Raw genomic sequence first — 16,758 nt, forward strand, 5'->3', positions numbered from 1 at the left:
ATTCTCTATTAAACATTTAGAGGCATATTTTATGTTTGTTGTGAAAAAAAAATACTAAAATATTACTTGTACATGCCCTCTAACTGTCAGTGAAGCAACCAGGCGTGGTCAACTTGTTTCAAATGCAGCGCTCTCTTTGTTCTTCAGGTTTGTTTTCCCTGGAGGTTCTCCCAGCTATTGCCGGCAGTTATCCTCAACTGAAGAGAGTGTTTGCCTACAGAAGCCTTTGTTTGACAATCCTTTTTCCTAACCGGGTCTTATGAATTGTGTCAGCAGTGTGCTGATTGCCTGTTATCTGACAGCTGATAAGTGCCTCTTTTAATGCACACGCAATAAAATTCAACATGTACGGCAGAGGAATTATCTTTTCAACAGTCAAACAAATATGCTTTAATTCTGTATTGATTCGGTCTATTTGGTTAGGTTAGTGTATGAAGTGTCAATTCGTTCCAGTGGTGGATTAAACATCACATACCAGCATGAAGTAAGAACAGTAAATTCAAATTTATGACAGCCTGATAAAAAATATTTATCTGAGACACTGCTGTGCAACAAGCTGCTACCATATTTTGTTGATTTTTATGAGGACATAGTAAACAATGAGGTAAACAGTTGTGTATAATGACTACAATGAGATTCACTGAGCAACAGGGATACAAACAAAAAGGGCTGGTTTTAATCATTTTAATCGGCCAAACCGGCTCCACTGCCCCCCCACCTACCCAGTAAAATGGCCCCCTAAATGTATGTATGTGCAGAATTACTACAAACCCTCTCTACCTATTTGAGAGGACCACTTAGATCCTCTAACCCACTCGGTAAATTTGATAAACATTGGCCAAGGGAGTAATGGATACAACATACAGCTGCTGTAATGTGACATAAACAATCACAATGTGGTGGTACAGTCTGTAAAAAGACAGCCACATAAACTCACACACACACAACAATCAGTGTGAGTCTGATTTGGTGATAAACAATGATGAAACCAAATCTAAAATAAACACACTGCTTCTGTCATATCATTAGCTTCAGGAAAACAGGCAATTATTTATGACTCATTATACCGTATACAGTAATTGCCCTTTTACCAAACTTGACGGCGACAAGTAGTGAAGGTTCAGTCAGCTGAAACTTCACAGCAACACACAGCACTGAACTTTGGTCTTTTTATTTCTCTGGCTCTTTGCTGTCTCTTTGCACTTTTAAGCACAGTAAAACTGCATGACTCCTGTATAAAGACCTTCAAATTGCTCTGCCATACAATACACCCCATGCAGGGGGCAATTGAATTAACCCATTGATCTCTGGCTGCTCTATTGCCAAGCTAAATTTTGTTATTCAGCCCTAATGACTGCTCCTTGAAAGCAAATGAACACTTGTAGTCAATTAACTGTGAGGCAGGAGCAAGATAAAGGAAAGACAACCCAAACTGACAGGTTGTGCCCTATCAGCAGTTTAAAATGGAGACGTGATGTCTGTAGAAACATTCAGCCGATGACTGCACTGTAAACAATAACACAACACCAGAAGCTTTTGTTCTTTGACACTCCCTTATCGTTTCACAGCATCTGGTCCTCCCCGCCTTGCATTGGTCACAAGCACACTTTATCCTGTTGGACAATGGTGGTCTTGTGCCCAGCAGTGTCGTCTGGCACTACCAGCTCCATAGTGGGCTATGACACATATGAGGGATCGCTCATGTTCCAACAGTGTGAAATACTATGCTTTGTGTTTTTATAAGAACAGCCCACCTCCTGCTTGGATTTTCTGTAGTTTTAAACTGCACCTGAAAATGTATAATTTGACAAGTACCGCTGTGAACATCCATTAAAAATGAATTTACAACCTTTCACAAGTGAGTAGATTCTGACCATGACTTGCCATTGTATTAAAGGTGACCAACCATCATTATGATGGGGGACCCGCTGTCTTTGCACTGTGCATTTTAGAGTCAGTGTGACCTGATGCCTGAGGGGCAGCATAGACACTGCCTGGGTCTACAGGGAGCCTGGTTGCAAGGCTGTGAGCGTGCACACGGCCGCAGTGTAGAGAAAGTGGTGCAGTGCCTCTCTATGTGCCTGGCTGAGCACTGGGTAATGAAGCGTGGCAGAGGAGAGAGGAAAGGAGTGTGTCTGCAGGGTAGGCATGGCCCTCGTGTTCCTATGCAACCACAGCGGATGGCTAGGTGATGCAGGACCGCCTCGGTGCAGCTTACTTGTCATGCTGTGGCTGCCTTCCTTCATTCAGCATAGTTTTTCTCCATCTTCAATAACCCAACCTTCCCTCTCAATTTGTAAGTGTGATCCTGTCAAACATCCTGCCTCTGTTCTCAGTGGACAAAATGTCAAACTGCTAATTATAGCAACTGAATCAATTAAGGAAACAACCATTAAACAAATTCACGTCTGACTTAAGTATTTATTTCTAACATTCATATTTTATGCTTTTGCAATCTGTTCCGTCCTCTCTGTCAGACAGTTGGTGGCACTTGCCCTTTCAGTCTGAGGTCTAGCAGGAGCAGATGTGCTATTGTTTCAGAGGTGGTGTCTTGACAGAGACACTTTTCATAGAAGTGCCTCTTCTCACCTCACCCTCCATTAGTTAGCATGAATAACAAGGGCAATTATGAAAAACAGAAAATGGAAAAGTGTGTCTGAAAAACCATGCACTGAACAAACCTTTGCCCTTAATTACTTAATTTTTCTTTTCATAAACATGTGCAGTCACATATAAGGATTAGAAACTGTGTTTTGTGTTTTTTTTACAGGTGCTTTAGTGTCTCCCCACATGCAGGCTCACGTGACTGATCAGCAGTCTGTCAATTATGCCCGTGAAGACAAGTGGGTGTAATTTGGTGGGATTATGAAGAATGGTAAAACTTGTTTCTTTTTCAAAGAACACAGCAATATCATAGAACAGCAAGAACCTACCAAAAGTACAGTCAGCATTGATGAGAATTAAAAAACATAGCGGCAGGGACTCAGAAATTAAGTCATGTAGATTTGTGAGGCATTCACCAAGTAAATTTAATGTATAATTTTGATTCATACTACTGTTACTTTTCACACATGTAAACCTTTGAGCATATCCTGACAGCTTTCCCTGTGGGACCTCTGTCAGAGCTGGTATATTTGACAATAGTTCTGAGTCTGAAAATCACAGATTGGTTAAACTTATTCAGCTTACTCAGCTTTCCTATAAGTAAATATACATCTCAATAATGTTTTCCCCAGAGCATGATTGAATGATTTTTAAGGCACTATGCTAGAACAAAGACAAAATCTTAATGTATAATCATCTATTGTGCAGTCACACATTTCCTGTGGGCAACAAGTGTGGATCTATTCTTAGCTGGTGGACAGGGCTTCAGCACTTTATGCTCCTGCTTCTCATAGGTTGGACGGGATGAGGTGTGATACAGACCTGCCAGGTCTGACTGTGTCAGTGTAGCCTGCGTCCAGCTGTAAAGACAGTGGGGCCCGTCGACCATCTGTCCCTGACCAGCAGATTCAAGGCTCTGTCCCCTGAGCAGGGGAACGAGGGGGTGGGAGTGAGATGAGGTCGGATGGGGGAATCAGCTTTGTGTTGCCATAAAGCTGTCTTTCCCCTCTCCTAGCAACGGACTCCCATTTCCTTGGTTTTGGGCGGCGTGGTCCTGTTGGTTGGTGTGCACGGCCCCCTTACTCACTCTCTCTCTCTCTGGCTCTCTCTCTCTGTCCTATTTATGGTAATGAGCCATCTGCCCTCTCTGTAACAGCCGCCCAAATAGAGGAGAGGCTGGTAGGAGGAGGGGGGGGTCTCTGACAGACAGGAGTCTGAGACAAAGACGCTTATCCTGTTGTGTCTGCTTCTCCGCTAGTGGATGCCTTCAGATGTGGTCTCAGAGATGACCAAGTGAAGGCAATCCTTAATATTCAATGTTTTGAACAAAGGATATAATGTGTGCACCTGATAAAGAGAAAGTGAGAGCGCTACCACCTGCAGGTCAGTAGATTAAGTTGTTCAACCTAATGTATATATGTAATACCAATGCAAGGATGACCCCTCCTCAGTCACACACACACACACACCATATTGACTGCTAATGTGAATATTACACAACCCCACCATTATTCAGAGCTGCTACATGGATGGGTCTCTGTGACTTGGTGACATGGACGAGTGGTGGGCACACCAGCCAATACAGAGCCACCCAGCATTCAATAGACCTCTGTTGCCACTGGATACTAGATTGGTTACCAGGCCAACACATGTGCCTCACTGTCATATCTCCAACAGATTAGTGTCAAAAACAACAGAGATGTTGACAGTAAAGCTCTTAGTGTTTCTGGAGTAGTGCATTTCAGATTATTTTTCAAATTTAAGGACTGATTATATGAAAAAAAAGAAGTAAAAAGATGGAGGTTATGTAAGACAGGATGAAAAATGTTCCCTCTGGCATTAGCAACACATAAACACATTTGCTCCATTCAAGCATCAACTTGAATTAATTTTTGATGACATGCCATATACTGTAGCTGCAGATTATTCAGTAAGAGACATAAGACAAACATTACAATGTACAATACAATACACTGAGTCGACTTCTATCATGAGGTCAATCACCATTAACCTCATCAGACACACAGGAAAACTCACAGATGGGTGTATAACCACAGAACAACAAATCCCAGATGGTCCTGCTGCTTGGTCTGAAAGCACAAGACAAAACAATATGAAAACAAACAGTTGCATGAAGTGAAAATATAAATACCATGAATGAAAATTGGGAATATGGAGTAAGTTTTGAGGATGCTGCCATCTCCAGTTGTGAGGTAGATATGCAGCTCAGTGTGTGACTCATCTGCTGGAGGTAGTTAATTAGCCAGAGGGACAGTATGTGTTTAAACCAGCCAATACAAAATATGCTAATTAATTATCATGTTGTCACCACAGTCACATATTGACATCCTGAAAGCCAATATATTTACATGTAAAAAGCATGTTTCAATTTGTCAGAAGGTAGATTATTCTTCGCTGTATTTGTCACTCTGACACAAAACAGCACTGTTGTCATGGCAGCCCCCGAGGGCAAAAAAGGTTTGGACATAAATTATAGCTTAAAGAGTGACTGCCATCAGTGAATCCTCATAATGTTTGTGGAACAAAAAGCAATATTTTAGCATCTCTGAGCCAAACGTGAACAAGGTGAAGCAGCCCTCAAAAAGACAGACTATGGACCTAACATGTGATGCTCTTTTTACACACAGCATGTACTAAGATGCATAGATGAGGAGACATCTAGTGGACAAGCAGGGCAGCGTGCCAACTGAAAAATATGAATTATTTAGTTAAATCTTACAGGGGGTTTACACTTTTCCTCCTATGGCTCACATAAGAAAATGGAAATTATATCAAAATTACAGTGTAATTCTTCCATATATTTCTAAATGTATTTTTTCAGGACACCTTTTGTGTAAGGGACTATAGTATTGTCCCGTTTAGTAGGAATAACACTAGCTTTTTTTGATATTATATATTATATATATTGATATTCTTGATATGCAAGATGTCTGGGGGCTTAATTGCATGTTCTTCCAGCTTGAAATCCTTTGGCATTCTTAGTGGTTCAACCAGGGTACCTGTCATCATCATTTACACATAATTTCCTTACAGTACAAGGTTTTATTTGTTGTAGATCTTTTAAAATAGCTAGACTTATCCATCTTTTCATCTTACCATCCATCTTCTTTGTCCAACTTTTGGAGCTGAAGACCCTTTTAAAAATATCTTGCTAAATGGCGCCACCCTTAGATGAAAATCTGGATTTTCAACTGTATTGGAAAAAAATCATGCAACGAAGATTCTCAATCATCCAGGTCATTTCTTCTTTGCCTGTGTTAAAGGATCAAAGAAACTCCACGGGATTTTTAAAAACCACGACATCCCATCCCAGTCCATTTCAGACCCATGACAACACTTAAACAAACACTGGTGCACCCAAAGGACAAAACTCCCAGGGACAAACACAGCACGTCATATATACAGTCCAGTGTAGTGAGGAATGCTCTGAGCTGGACATTGGTGAGACTAACAACCACTCTACAGAAGGATGGCTCAGCACAGGAGAGCCACCTCCACAGCACAAGACTCAGCAGCCCATCTTCATCTCAAAGAGAAAGGACACTCCTTTAAGGACAATACTGTTCATATTTTAGACAGAGAGGACAGATGGTTTGAAAGAGGAGTGAAGGAAGCCATCTGTGTTAAGCTGGAAAAACCTTCCCTTAACAGAGGTGGTGGACATTCTACCTCATACAATGCAGTGCTTTGATCCATTCCTGGGAAGTTTTACTACAAGTCACATGTGCCCAGCAACAACAATGGGCTGTCAACCAGTCCCACCACCAGAGCCCCCCTTTGGTCTCGCCTTAGAGTCGTTAGCCAGTCATTAGACACACCTGACACAGACCATCAGACCAACACATAAGCATGGAGACATTTAGAGCTATTGTTTGTGAGTTTTACACAGACCCACCCACTGAGCTCCTCTACCACAAACCTGTTTCCCCACCAAACAGTTAGACCTGATACAGCTGCTTAAAGGAATGTCTTCAAGAAAACTCCAGTTGCCTCTTCAACCCTCTGCAACAAAAAGAGATTAGCTTTACTTTAGGTTGACCTGTTTTAACAAAGAAATGATCGATCATACCTTGTGTATCTACTGTGAGCTGTTTATTCAGGTTAAAGTGACGTCCTTAGCAAATACCAACACCAGGCTCAAGGGGACAAAAGAGCTGAAAGGCAAAACACTGACACTGAATAAACTCTACTCTAAACTGAGCTGATTGCAGCAGAGTGTTGCTTCTACTGTTTTCCTATTCAGCACGCACTATAATGAGATTTCATTCCTGGATAAATGTTATATGTAAACAGAATATATTGGTTCAAATTCATTACACCTTGTTGATGAAGATTCTCAGTCATCCAGGTCATCATACGTAGAGAAGGTTGAAGCAAGGCGTCTGGACTTGTAGAGTCCAGACTCTACTCTACAAGTCCAGACGCCTTGCTTCAACCTTCTCTTCATTACACCTTGTTGGGCTGTGATACTAAAATATAATCAGTATAACCACCCGATGACCAGCATGTTGAGATTACAGATTTGGCCAGCCATTGAATAATAAAGGTGGACCGTGATCAAGGCCTGGGATCACATTAATTCCTCAGATTTAATGATAAAGGGTCAGATTATTCAGATTATTTGACCAACTGGTATGCACATATGCACATTTGAGGGTGCAGGGTACCTGAACGCATGCTGCACCCAGAAGAAGAAGACGAAGAAGAATCTGTGGAGGATGAGCAGAAGAAGAAGAAGAAGAAGAAGAAGAAGAAGAAGAAGAAGAACAACAACAACAACAGTAGTCTTAACTGTCTTGAATAGACCGCTCTGAACCAAGGCGACGTAACGTGACGGCGAGAGGTCCTCCCATGTGATGCGACTGAGGCCTGACGGACTGTGCCTGACTGTTATGGCTCCTCCTGTTTCAGTAGAACGGGGCTAGACGTATCAGCAGTGCAGGGGAACGGGAGTAACACACAGCGATACGTTCCTTGGAAGCCAGGGCAAAACATGGCAGATCGTGCAATGCTGAAGAAAAAGACATAGACGGTGTACTTGGCGTCGCCTCTTCTGCTGCGAAGGCTTCGACATTTCTTCAACATTAACAACACCCCAAATGAACTCCGTCAGAGCAAGTAACGTCAGCAGAAGACCCAGGCGAGTATCGAGGCCGCGCCCGGTGCAGCCGGAGAGGAACCACCAGGAAAGAGGTAATGCTATCCGAGCTAGCGTTAGCATTTCTGAGAAACTTGTTAGATAGCTGGGGGTAGGGTTGGACTAGATGTTTTATGGTTAGACTGGTGTGTTTGAGTTGATTAGTTTAATATGCGTTGAGTGCATTGGGTGCAGCGCGGGTTGTTTTGATAAGGCACAAGGGAGTTAACACTAGCATCTACGGGGCGCAGTGCAGCCAGGAAATACCGAGGCTTTTGTGTTTGTACCTAGCTTTCAGGCCGCGCTTTGTTTTGCTTTAATTTTCCCCCGAGTCGGCCTTTCTTTTGCTTGTCTGACCTCATACTGATGCAGATTTCTGTGTTTTGGGGGGTAACATTACGTTAGCACTGAATGAACTGGTGATAGACAGTGATTTGTTCGATTCGGAGATGACAGACGAGGGACGGATACATTAAGTGGTTTTGCCAGTTGTCGTAGCATGCTAACTTGGCTTGTGCTAGTTAGCTGTTATTATTAGCACGATTGCCAGAAATCTGCGTCTTGGCGTTTTCAGCAAAAGCCTTCATAATATTTACATATGAAACGCAAAAAGCATCAAATGCGGAATACACCGCTTGACATTAATGCAGATACGTTGTCTCTTTTAATCCAACCACACAGCAGTGTCTTTCCTTCTGTAACGCTGTGGCAGCCTGTTTATTGTGAATGTGAATATTGAGTGTATTTTTCCAAAAGTAAACAAAGATGCTCCTGTGATAATTAATTGTGACTAGTTTAGCCACTTTACTTTAACGGCACTGATCATTAACATTAATGCTTTATTGTTGAATATAATCAAACGTTACATCAGCTGGGCTGGTGTCCTGTTGTGAAGTGTGATCTTACAGCATCAACTGAATGACAATTAGCATAAGAGGGCATACTCTTATGTTTTAAATGTTGAATGATCTGTCAAATAGTAATTCGTCAAATTTCTTGTGTCCACCTCTGTCTGAATTCATTTATTCAGGTAAGGCCAGTCATGGTGCCTGTTTCTTTTCCATTAAGATGTCTGCAGCATATATAATTTAATATAATGTGAAATAAGTTATTTTAAGGTGAAAGCTATAGCTATGCTCTACGGTGGTTGTTACTGATACAGAATTACATATGCTGCATCTTATAGTACTCTTTCTCCTGTTCAGTTGAATGTGTTCACACTTGTAAAACAATGCCAAGTGATCCTGTACAATACAATAACATTCAATTTTTAATTAACAGCTTTCAAAACATTTTCCATAACTGGGTCAGGTTGTTACATGGACTGTGTTTGTAGTGGTTACTGGTTTAGTAGCTGGAGAGAGTCATCCTTGCAACCAGAGCAACATGCAGACAGAGTTTGCATCTTCAGGGGTAGCTATCAACTCATCATACCATGGTGAATCAGCTGAACAACATATGTTTGGTTTAGATGAGGATTATTGTTGTGCTTTTTTTGTGTGTGTTTCTGCTGATTGATTCTCAACTTGATGGGGTTTATAATCAGTTTGTGCCATAAATATCAAACAAAATCCGCATGTGCATTGTCAGAAAAAAGCAACTCAAATGCTAGAGAGTATATTACAAGACACAAGGCAAGACATTAATACACACTGAGCATCATTTATAATGCAGTGCTAGGCTTGTGCAAAATCGTATCATGTGCAATTAATCGTCAGAAAAACTGTCACCGATTAATATTTGCCACTTATCGATTACGGCGATTAGTGGCTCGTCATTATGACGCATTTTTGTGTGCGACGTACTCTTACCATCTTCCGAAAGCGCGCACATGTGAGCCCACAATAACAATAATGGCGGAAGGCAATGTATTCAGTTAAATGATGCGGAGCAGCACGTTCCTAACAGAACTTCAACCTGTCACCATCTGTCACCATAAGCCGGAGTACGAAGAAAGCGCAACGAGGCCACAACGCCGGCTACAGCTATGGTATATAGTGCCGCGCATGCTTACGCGACATGCATTAGCCATAGTAACTGGATGTTTGCTTGTATTAAAAGAATGAACTCCGACTGGAGAAGCTGCCTCCCTCTTATTTTTTTTTTTTGCCAATATCGCCCAACACTAGTTTGTAGTGGTTACTGGTTTAGTAGCTGGAGAGAGTCATCCTTGCAACCAGAGCAACATGCAGGCAGAGTTTGCATCTTCGGGGGTAGCTGTCAACTCATCATACCATGGTGAATCAGCTGAACAACATATGTTTGGTTTAGATGAGGATTATTGTTGTGCTTTGTGTGTGTGTGTGTGTTTCTGCTGATGGGATTTGTAATCAGTTTGTGCCATAAATATCAAAACAAAATTCACATGTGCATTGTCAGAAATAAAGAAACTCAAATACTAGAGAGTATATTACAACACACGTGCAAGACGTTAATACACACTGAGCATTATTTATAATGCAGCAGTGCATATAATCATTTTCCCTCTCTTCCAACATTTATAGATGAGGACGTTCCTGCAGATATGGTTGCAGAAGAATCCGGTCCAGGAGCTCAGAATAGTCCCTACCAGCTTAGAAGAAAGTCTCTACCCAAGAGAACAGTGTGTCCGACAAAGACTAACATGGAGGTAAGTCTATCCTACAAAAGAGTGTGTGGTTGAGTGTCTGATTTTTATACTAGCACAATAATTGGTATTTATGTATTTCCACTGACTTTTTTTAATCTACAGGGTGCTTCCACTTCAACCACAGAAAACTTTGGGCACAGACCTAAGCGTCCCAGAGTTTCAGGAAAGTGTCAAGACTTACCAGGTAATTAGGAACATGTTATTTAACTTGCAGTGTATCTTGTACTAGTGTGCATTCATCATTTGGTTTCCCACTGGTTGTCAGGGGTAATTACATGGTTATTATGAGCATGGTTAAGAATTAATTTAGTCTCAGTTTCATGTCATACAGACTGTCATGTTTTTGTTTGCTTGTTTAGAAAATGCAATTCTGTTATTATACAGATGTATTACCACATATCTTGCTACAAGCCACCATGAAACTAATTTTAGGGACGTTAGGGCAGATGCTTAATAATTAGTGGATTCAACATCTTTTCATCAGTATGTTGATCTGGGATCACAACTTAGGAAAAGTATAAGATAATATTTTCAAACATGTGTTTGGGAAAGAGATGAAACGATAACATAAATATCTCAAAGGAAAATTATAAAGTCTTATTTGTGGCATTTGGCACTTCATTTTTAGACATTTGCCTTGTTATAGATGGCTTTTGATTTTTCTGTGGTTTCAGCATATATAGCTCGTCTTGAAAAGAAAAGCTTGATGTTTCTTTACAGTTTATCTTGTGTACATGATGCATAAAGTAAAGTATGTTATTTTATGTATATTTATACACAAAACATCCTAATGTGAACAAAACTCAAAATTTACTTGGATTCAAGCTTGGTTGACATTTAAGTAGCCGAGCAAAGCCGTTAGAAAAGAGTTAACCAGGACTGCCCATCTTGTTTGCCCTTTCAATATATTTCAGTCTGACTTTATGTCATCACCTTTTTAGCAGCTCCAGCAGAGCAGTATTTGCAGGAGAAGCTTCCAGATGAGGTGGTGCTAAAGATCTTCTCGTACCTGTTGGAGCAGGACTTGTGCCGAGCAGCATGTGTGTGCAAACGCTTCAGTGAGCTGGCCAATGATCCCATCCTCTGGTGAGACATGTTTGCTCCCTGAGTAGTTTATTGTACTTGTGTATGTGTGTTTAAAACATGGTTTTACAGCTACTTTCATCTTTTCATCAATACTCACTTTAGATGTTCTGTGGACAGTTACAATCACAGTCCAAGGGGGCTGCATTCTTAATTTGACTTTGATTAAGTTGAGCATTTGATATGAAATGGGAATTATGAAGGGACAATATAACAGAAAGCAATCCAATTGATATCAAAAGAAATTAGCCCACAAAGTTGTTTTAATATCATCTAAAAGGTGGACTGTTGTGTCATGGTGCCTGTTGTGGACACAACTTTTAAAAATGTAATCATGTTTTTTTCTATGTCTATTGTCCAAGACCTTTTGTATTGTAAAGTCATGACATGACTCGATACAAAGTAAGAGAAGAGCTGATGTTGATGTGCCTTTATATTTCAGGAAGAGGCTATACATGGAAGTTTTTGAATACACACGTCCCATGATGCACCCTGAGCCAGGGAAGTTTTACCAGATAAATCCTGAGGAATATGAGCAGCCGAACCCCTGGAAGGAGAGCTTTCAGCAGCTGGTATGGAATCTGAAGTGAACTGATTTGTATAACCATTAAGGAAAAGGTGTCTGCAGATGCATTCAATATAGGATACTATACAGTATTGTTATCAATGCAGTAATAAAAAGCTTTAAATGTAGTATTAATGATAACTATATTTGACAATTTTCCCTTTCTTGAAATCTTTACAACAATACTTTTGCTACCTAAAGTTGCTTCTGTGTAACTTTAAAACCTTCTGTGTACTCACAGCTAATGTCATGTGAAAGGGCAAGCCCACAGGCCGTGGCGGTGACATTCAGTATTTGAGTATAGAACGGAACATGTGTTTAAGTTGCATTCCTTTGTGATATACTGACCTTATTGTCATTTCCCCCCAATGTAAAGCTGTTGTAGTCTGTTTTTTTTGTACTTCATTGTGTGAATAATCATGTTTTTATCTTTTACAGTATAAAGGTGCACATGTTAAACCAGGCTTTGCAGAACACTTCTACAGCAATCCAGCCAGATACAAAGGGAGAGATAACATGTTTGTAAGTGATTTTTTTTTTTAACTACTTTTTACTTTAATTCCAGCCGTACACCTGACTCTTTGTTTTTCTCCAGTACTATGACACCATCGAAGATGCTCTTGGAGGGGGTCAGGAGCCTCACTTTGACGGCCTGATATTTGTCCACTCTGGAATTTATACAGACGAATGGATCTACATAGAGTCGCCCATCACCATGATCGGAGCTGGTAAGTGTGTCTGAAGTCAAGATTACGTTCATCATGTACTGGTTTGATCTTGTCTCTAACTAAACCAATCCGGTTACATTGTAGCACCTGGAAAAGTAGCAGAGAAAGTCATCATTGAGAACACCAGAGACTCTACATTTGTATTCATGGAAGGCTCAGAAGATGCTTATGTTGGATACATGACAATCAGGGTGAGATGATGCAAAATATTTTTTTCTAATTACTTCGGTGGTAAGTCTTGGTTTTAGTCACTGTTTTGTAAACTATTGTCCCTTCTATAGTTCAATCCTGATGACAAATCCGCCCAGCACCACAATGCACACCATTGCTTGGAGATTACAGTCAACTGCAGCCCCATCATCGACCACTGCATTATACGCAGCACATGCACAGGTAACCAGGTTTTTCCTTTGGACTGCTTTAGTGGTTCCCATTCTTCTAAGTGTTGACAGAAGATAAAACTGAGGAATGTGGGATGAAGAAAATAAAATTGTGCTTCACAGATGTGACAAGGGGTTTGACCTTCGTGTACTAACTAATCTTTATTCTGCTTGTTTCAGTGGGGTCAGCTGTCTGTGTCAGTGGCCAGGGTGCTTGTCCCACAATCAAGCACTGCAACATCAGTGACTGTGAAAATGTGGGTCTTTACATCACAGACCATGCACAGGTACTGCACATGCTTCATATAAACTGATTTGAGTCAGCATTAGTTTAGTGTGTTTGTTGTTTTCGACATATTTCTTATATATATTTCTAACTTGTCCAACATCTGTTTAGGGAATATATGAAGACAATGAGATCTCAAACAACGCTCTGGCTGGGATTTGGGTGAAAAACCATGGCAACCCAATCATTAGGCGGAATCACATCCACCATGGCAGAGATGTGGGAGTTTTTACATTTGACCATGGCATGGTAAGATGTGTAGAGAAATTGTACCTTCAGTTGTCCTGTTAGTTGATGAGTGCATGTAATCATTTGTATTCCCTGTTTTTTCCAGGGTTACTTTGAGAGCTGCAACATTCATAGGAACCGTATAGCTGGCTTTGAGGTGAAGGCATATGCTAATCCAACAGTGGTTCGCTGTGAGATTCATCATGGTCAGACAGGGGGCATCTATGTGCACGAAAAGGGGCGGGGCCAGTTCATTGAAAACAAGATCTATGCAAATAACTTTGCAGGGGTGTGGATCACCTCTAACAGTGACCCCACAATAAGGTCAGTGTATCAAAAGTCACATAGGTACCATTTATAAGGTGTCAATTTGGGCGTGTGTTCACTTTTTCGTTCTATTGACCATATACAGGGGCAATGCCATTTTTAATGGGAACCAAGGTGGTGTATATATTTTTGGTGATGGCCGAGGTCTTATTGAAGGAAATGACATCTACGGCAATGCCCTGGCAGGAATCCAGATCAGGACAAATAGCTGTCCTATTGTCAGGCACAACAAGATCCATGATGGCCAACATGGTGGCATATATGTGGTGGGTACTTCTGAAACATATGCACCCATTAAAACCATAATAACTGTCTGACAGCTTTAAATATTTTCAGTACCTCTGCTTTATCTCCGTTGTAATTTGGAACAAAAAAAGTGATGTATGGTGGCTTTGTATCACACAGCATGAAAAAGGACAAGGAGTCATAGAGGAGAATGAAGTGTACAGCAACACGCTGGCTGGAGTGTGGGTGACAACGGGCAGTACGCCAGTGCTGAGGAGGAACAGGATACACAGTGGAAAGCAGGTATGCTTACTGGCTACTTGTACATTAAATACATGTAAAACCATTGTCCCATACACACCTTCATACATATTGTCACTGATTTTATTAGGTGGGGGTCTACTTCTATGACAATGGCCACGGTGTGCTGGAAGACAATGATATCTACAATCACATGTACTCTGGAGTTCAGATAAGGTTTGTATGGAAAATAAATATAGCTGAGAAACAGAGTGCTGATTTTGAAGTGGTTATATAGGACATAATGTAGCGTCGTTGATAGGCAGCAGCTCACCTGATCCACTTTTTGACAGGACTGGCAGCAATCCCAAGATCAGGCGGAACAAGATCTGGGGAGGCCAGAATGGCGGCATTTTGGTTTACAATTCAGGTGAGACTCAAGAAGACTCCCGTAACTGAACCAGGACCGTTTCTACATCTGTACTCAAGCCCTCTTGCTCCGAAAATAAAATACAAAGTTGTGTTTTTCAGGCTTAGGCTTCATTGAGGACAATGAGATCTTTGACAATGCAATGGCAGGAGTGTGGATCAAGACAGACAGCAACCCCACTCTGCGGAGAAACAAGATCCATGATGGGAGAGACGGTGGGATCTGCATTTTCAATGGTGGAAGAGGTAACTAATCACTCCTCATTATCACCTGCAGAAATGCAACCCTGAATTATTTGAAAGATCAGTAGGATCAAATATAAATAATTTTTAAACGTTTAGCAGTTTGTGGACTTAATCGCCTGTTTTTCTGTCATTAGGTTTGCTAGAAGAGAATGACATCTTCAGAAATGCCCAGGCAGGTGTCCTCATTAGCACCAACAGTCATCCCGTGCTGCGGAAAAACAGGATATTTGATGGCTTCGCTGCAGGTGGGTAACAAGCTGTAATTGCTCATGAATTCATATTGTGATGAGGTGCTTGAGTCTAATTATCACAGACTTTTAACATTCTTACAAAAGGTCTACACAAATAAATAGTTTTCATAAGCTGCCTTGCTAATTTGTGTTGTATATTTTTTTTTACTGCTAGGTATTGAGATCACCAACCATGCCACAGCAACATTAGAGGGCAATCAGATCTTCAACAATCGCTTTGGGGGGTTGTTTCTTGCATCTGGCGTCAATGTCACAATGAAAGGTATTTTGGCCACACATTTTTTTTAAACAACTCTGAATGTCTTATACTATGTAAATTTAATGCTATGTTTTTCCTCCAGATAATAAGATATTGAACAATCAAGATGCTATTGAAAAGGCTGTGAGCAGAGGTCAGTGCCTGTACAAGATTTCAAGTTACACCAGCTACCCAATGCACGATTTTTACAGGTAAATAACGTCTCTACTCTGGAATATCTTTACTTGTGTGTGTGTGTGATTTGTGATTGTTAACAACTCACGTTTTGGGCTCCTGCAGGTGCCACACCTGTAACACAACAGACCGTAACGCCATTTGCGTGAACTGCATCAAGAAGTGTCACCAAGGACATGACGTGGAATTCATCAGACACGATAGGTTAGACTCATTAACAAACGGCAAAATATTCCCTTGGTGTCCATTTAGTCTTGTGTAATGTATGTTGCAATTATATAGTCCTGCTGTTACTCAGTGTGCAGTTTGTGTGGCATTAAAAAAAATAAACCAAATTCTTTTTCTCCTTTTCCTCCTCTGCAGATTCTTCTGTGACTGTGGTGCAGGAACGCTGTCAAATCCTTGCACATTAGCTGGAGAGCCGACACATGACACAGACACACTGTATGACTCGGCTCCCCCTATAGAGTCCAATACACTGCAGCACAACTGAGCTCAAGACTCGAGATCATGTTGCGCTTCAGCAGTAATGGACATAAGACACTTTAAAGTTGTGCAGTGGAGGAGGAAATTCAAACTAAAATACAGATTCACTTTGACAGAGCATATACAGTGACTTTAAAAAAAAAGACTTGGAATATAAATATGCTAAAAGGAGACATTTAGGAAAAAAAATTTAACTATGGATGCCTCGCTTTTTTCTTTTACTTCAATTATTTGAGAAAAAAAGATGACATCAGTGGGACAGAACAGAAGAGCAGCTGACTCAGGGTTTGTGGGTATATTAACTTCAAGCGAGCGACATGGGCAAAAGATGGACAAAGACCACAGAGGCTCATCTGCTTTTAAGAAGTGGAAGATCCACATACTGCAGTGATGTACAGATCCATTATGGAGAGACCCTTATTCAAAAGAGGCACAACTTTTCTCATGAGGAGGCAAAGGC

The 16,758-nt window shown here is 41.0% G+C and overlaps 1 protein-coding gene across 2 annotated transcripts; it reads left to right on the top strand.

Annotated features, from left to right (window-relative positions):
• The first annotated feature begins 7,467 nt into the window (after window positions 1-7,467).
• fbxo11a (F-box protein 11a) lies at window positions 7,468-16,522 on the top strand. 2 transcript variants are annotated; one of them, XM_028424313.1, is made up of 22 exons: window positions 7,468-7,818; window positions 10,267-10,391; window positions 10,494-10,575; window positions 11,336-11,477; window positions 11,917-12,046; window positions 12,478-12,561; window positions 12,635-12,767; window positions 12,852-12,958; window positions 13,049-13,160; window positions 13,328-13,434; window positions 13,545-13,682; window positions 13,768-13,985; window positions 14,074-14,254; window positions 14,394-14,516; window positions 14,605-14,690; window positions 14,807-14,883; window positions 14,985-15,128; window positions 15,263-15,373; window positions 15,534-15,641; window positions 15,721-15,829; window positions 15,918-16,016; window positions 16,176-16,522. In XM_028424313.1, exons 1-22 carry the CDS (start codon window positions 7,725-7,727, stop codon window positions 16,303-16,305), a joined length of 2,640 nt encoding a protein of 879 aa, XP_028280114.1. In that variant the 5' UTR covers window positions 7,468-7,724; the 3' UTR covers window positions 16,306-16,522. The 2 variants fall into 2 exon arrangements, with proteins under 2 accessions (XP_028280114.1, XP_028280113.1); XM_028424312.1 differs by having other exon boundaries at window positions 7,469-7,818; window positions 11,333-11,477.
• Window positions 16,523-16,758: the final 236 nt, after the last annotated feature.

The sequence above is a fragment of the Parambassis ranga genome, chromosome 15, assembly GCF_900634625.1.
Source record: "Parambassis ranga chromosome 15, fParRan2.1, whole genome shotgun sequence".
Lineage (NCBI taxonomy): Eukaryota > Metazoa > Chordata > Actinopteri > Ambassidae > Parambassis > Parambassis ranga.

What these genes read in the sequence shown, in the direction of transcription:
- fbxo11a (XM_028424312.1), top strand. Translation starts at nt 7,725, where the DNA reads ATGAACTCCGTCAGAGCAAGTAACGTCAGCAGAAGACCCAGGCGAGTA. An exon ending in AAAGTGTCAAGACTTACCAG is followed by an intron (nt 10,576 to 11,332) that starts GTAATTAGGAAC and finishes TCACCTTTTTAG; the next exon opens with CAGCTCCAGCAGAGCAGTAT. An exon ending in CCAATGCACGATTTTTACAG is followed by an intron (nt 15,830 to 15,917) that starts GTAAATAACGTC and finishes GGGCTCCTGCAG; the next exon opens with GTGCCACACCTGTAACACAA.